This window comes from Bison bison, unplaced genomic scaffold (assembly GCF_000754665.1).
Source record: "Bison bison bison isolate TAMUID 2011002044 unplaced genomic scaffold, Bison_UMD1.0 scf7180017864364, whole genome shotgun sequence".
Taxonomy (NCBI): Eukaryota; Metazoa; Chordata; class Mammalia; order Artiodactyla; family Bovidae; genus Bison; species Bison bison.
In genome coordinates this window covers 3447972-3452586 of record NW_011494936.1, presented here as the reverse complement: position 1 = coordinate 3452586, position 4615 = coordinate 3447972, and the positions used below count along the sequence as shown (strand labels likewise).

At 42.4% G+C, this 4615-nt stretch overlaps 1 protein-coding gene across 1 annotated transcript in view; it reads left to right on the top strand.

Moving 5' to 3' along the window:
- Positions 1-4410: 4410 nt before the first annotated feature.
- The window catches only part of HOXA4 (homeobox A4), a 2678-nt gene continuing 2473 nt past the window's right edge, over positions 4411-4615 (top strand). The window contains exon 1 of the mRNA XM_010855414.1: positions 4411-4601. Coding sequence (XP_010853716.1) covers positions 4411-4601 — 191 coding nt within the window. The remainder of the gene's footprint in view (positions 4602-4615) is intronic.

The following is a 4615-nucleotide window of genomic DNA, read 5'->3' as shown; positions in this document are numbered from 1 at the left end:
GTATCCTTTGCCATTTTCAAGCACAGAATGCTTTTTTTCTGAAACTTCCACTCACTAAATGCTAAGGGAAGGGGAGAAAGGAAGTGGAAACCCTCTACCTCCCCACCAATGAGAAAATGCTTATTGGTACCAGGAAAATATTCCTGTCGTTAAACGTTTTTCTTTATGCTTATTGTTAACCCTACACTGAAGGGAAGAGAAATGCTACAATTTATGGGTGAATAAACTGTAAATAATATGCCATTTGGAAGGTGGAATCCACAAATGCCAGATCGCTTCATGAGACCACTGTGACAGACTTCTGTTCTCCAGAAAATACTCCTTAAAAATACATTTGGAATAAAAGCTAAGGAGGGGGAAGCAAGCTAAGGAGGGAGGGCGGGAGAATAGGAAAGAAAGGGAATAGTGTGCGAGGGAAGCCAACTGGAACCATGCCTCGTGTGTGCGTTGCAGCTGGAGAGCTAAACAATATTTTATTTTTCATGCACCTATATTAACCTTAAGTGCTGGTGCCATTAGCATCTATTTTCTGGGGGACATGGTTTCCTTTTCTATGTATTGATCTTCAAGTAATCTATGAAGGGAAACAGAAGAGAAAGATGAAATTTTTTTCCCTAGGTTTTTCTTTTAACTTTGGAGATAAGCTAATTCAACTACTCAGAATATAGATCTTTGCAGGGACATTTAAGATCATCCCACTATAATCTGGTTGATTGGATTTGCTGGTGCCAGGTAACTTCAGTGGTATAAAGCAAATATTTCCCAAACACTGCCTTCCTGGAAGTAGTCAGATTGTTTCCACTGTGCAATGTGTAAAGTTTTCACTCTGGCCAAGAGCTTGAAGCCAAATGGGGGTGTGCCAGATGAGAACAGAGGAAAGGGAACAACTGTGGTGGCTGCTGTTACAGCAGCGAACACTTCACCACATCTGGGCCAGTGAGATGAAGAAAGCAGAAACCCCCTGTATTCCTCACAAAGACAGTTATGTGTCTCTTAGAGAAAACCTTGTTATTGGTTAAAAACGTTCCACACCTTAGGAACATGTCAGCTTCAAAAAATCACAGACACCTCTTAGCTAGTTTTTCAAGTCAAAGAAAAGGTACCTGCAGAACTTATCACATTTAGAGTGCTTACTTTTTTAAATTTGGACGATTTTAATCTTTAGGCCTCTGGCACAACCCTGCTTAAAATTGATATCTAATCCAAATATGAGTTTCATATGCCTTACGCCTGGGTTGTGTTCATTAGTATAAACTACTGTTAAGGAAATTACCCCCAAAACAATTGATTATCAAATGGCTGATAAAGTATTGCTTCTCCAAAATCCTATCGAGTATAGGTGGGGGGTGGGGGGAGCCCTCAAATGCCACCATCAGGCATTCTGAAATTCAGTACTCCTGAACGCTCCAGAGACGTGCTTCAGATAGCGAACAGTCAGTCTGAGGGACTCTAGCTCTAGAGAACAAAGGACAAATACAGTCAATACATTCCATAACGTTTACATTTCCTTTGCTTCCTCCCCACCCCCGCTCCCGCCTTGATTTTCCCTGAGAAGGAGTGACCTGGGCAAAGCACCCTGCTCTCTAAAAGGCACTGTATAGACCTTTTAGAAGCGCAAAGTCCAAGGCCGAGGTGAACTTCAGGTCAGCGCGTCTAACAAATATGAAAATGTCGGCTGGTGAAGGGCGCGCCTTGTGATTTAACAAAGACTGTCAATGTGTAAGATTAATAAGAAACAAAATGCACACGGTGTCACTGTTCGGTCACTTTGAAACTTGGGACAGGGTTGCATTCAAGAGGGAAGGCTGTTCCAAATATATTCAAAATAATTCAAATCAAATTCAAACTAAGCAGCAAAACACTGACTCCCTCTCACCCTCCCTTCTCCCTGGGACTCCCTTTGCTTTCCTTCTCCATTTGGGATTTGAGGACATGATGAAAAGTTATTTCACTTAATGGGATTTTAAGAAAGCTTTCGTTAGGAATATATGTTATCCTTGCACATGGAAATGAGGAAATATGCTTACCAGTTTCCCAAGAAAAGGATAACGCTTTCACCGTGCTTGGGACTGGAGCCAGTTGGTGTGCGAAGATTAGTATGCTCCCACTCGGCTTGATTTCAGGGCATCCCATCTTTTTCTGGGCAAGATTCTGCCGGTAAACTTCAGTTTATTTATTAATTGAGTTAGTTTCTTCCTGGCTTTATGTTGGTGTCTTGAATCTCATGTGAAAGCAAGAGATTTTTCTGTTTGTTTGTTTTTTCAAAAGATTATTTCATTCAGTGGAATGATGCTATGGCTTGCAAAGAGAGATTGTGGAAGGATCAAAAAAGGTACTGAGATTGTTTATTACAGCCATAAATCTTGCAGTAAAATGTCAAAATGTCGGTGTGCGAGATAACACTTGGTGGTCCTGGCTCCGTTTGTGTTTATGATAGGAACCACAGAGACAAGTTACAGGCCTTGGGGGGATTCTGTGTAAGCCCATCTTCCTAAAGGAATAGAGCCACACGAAACACAGGCACAGTTAACTCGTTTAGGTTAACCATATACAAAACAGTGCCTGAGCCTCCTTAATACTTTTAAATAGAAACTGGGTAGAAGGTTCTGAGGCTAAACAACATGAATTTTGTGTTTTAGTATCTGTAAATAATATTGAACAGACATGGTTAAACCCTAGTCTGATGACACGAGGAGGGAGTCAACATTTCCTTGTCAGGTTTTTTCTTCCCTGAAGCTTAGTGAGCAGTTTTGCTAATTACTTTATGTATGTATATATTATTCATGTTATATAGTATACATATGTATATATTATTTTTCCTTGCAGTCCAGAGATATTGGTTTAGGCAGTTCTATCACAGGCTAGATATTTCCCTTGAGTCTAAAGAGGATGTCTCAAGATTACACTCAGTGTTGATTTCTGTCTGTGGCTTAGGTTTCACTTGTAAAAATTTTTTAGGATGCCCATGTCGATGGACAACTCTCTTCAAATGTGGAAAACCTCTTTGTACCACTTCAGGATGACTGCAGCTAGAAAGCTAACATGGTCCCCTTTTAAACCTCTTTCCCTAAGTTAGTTTAAAGATTAGTCCCATATAATAGGCTTTATGTGGCTAGGCATTAAAGACTATCCATCAAATGGATATATTCCAGCATTTAGTAACTCATATGAGTAACCCATATAAATGAAAATAGAATTGAGATTCCTTTTTAAGTGTCTCCAGGCTTAGGCTGTAACTTTCCTTGTCTGCGTTCCAGACTGTTGTGAGAAGGCTGTTTATATTGCTCTTTGAAAAATCAACTAAGGTGCACCAGCTGAAAAATACTTGCTTTGCATGCCAGTATGAAAGTATTTTTAGAATGGTGACTATAGTACTTTGCACTGCTTTAATCTAGGTTGAAAAGAGGATCTAGGTGTGTCTATTACTCAGAACTATTACTCAGAAAAGGAAAGGGAAAGTATATACTGCGAGTAAGGCATCAGTATTTACTTCAAAGATCAACATTAGGTGGAATTAATAAGTAATTTATTTGTTAATAATGGCGTAATTAGTTTACCCATCAAATTTCAATTACCAAATGGCAGGCAACAGCCCTCTCTCTCCACTTTCCAGAGCTACTGACATCGTTAATATGCTAATTTTCAGCAATTCAGAAATTATAGATTATCTTTAAATATAACTTTAACGTCAGATACAGCCTGGAAAAGCAACACCCGAAGACAAAACAAAATTCTTAGCGGGAAAAAACCTGTCGGCACAATGCCTATGCTATCCTTAGCTTGTTTTTGCTTGGAGATTGTTCTGAAGTAGGAAATTGGTGGTCTCAATGGTGGATTTTGTGAAGACATCGTCGCTTCTATCTATCCCCACCCTTGGGCCACTCTCTCTCTCACAATCGCACCTACTACATTCGAGCATATTTAATTCTGAATCGACACTTCCATCAAATGAGACGCTATTAGGAAATTCTTGTTTTTCTTAGGAAATAACCAAATCAATTCTGCTTCTAAAAGGAAAAAAAAACAAGCTAATCCGGTTGTACTGGAATAGTCTTGTTTCAAATCTAGGGGCCGATTTCCTTCAGCTGCTTACCCACCCACCCTTTTTGGCTCCTGCCTGACTTCTCAAACAAGGTACAACGGGCGCGGATGCGGTGAGCACGATGTGAGGAAGGAATCAGTTGGTGAGAAAACCGGTCTGTTGGCTCCATTCGTTTTATTCCGGGGCCAGGATGAAAAACGGAATACCACCCCCCTCGCCTTGGTCCCCACGCCATTCCCTCCCCTAGGCGGCCTCGAACTCTGGAGGACTCCAAACCAAGCTAGGCTGGGGCCCGAGGTCAGCGCTGGGCCGCGGCCGCATGCCTGCCCCGAGGCCTAGACCAGGGCAGGCGTAGGCTCGGTCCCGGCATGCGAGAGAACCAGAAGCCTGTGGGCCCCGAATTGCCAGCGGGACTCAAAGTTGGGGGGTTGGAGGACCAAAGCACCAGCTCCCTCCTTTCGGCTGAAGTGGGACAGCAGTATCCATCACCCGTCCGCGCGCTTCCTGATCCGGGTCCGCGCGCGCGGCGCGCACATTGGCGGGGGCGGGTCACGTGGAGGTACGGGGCGGGAG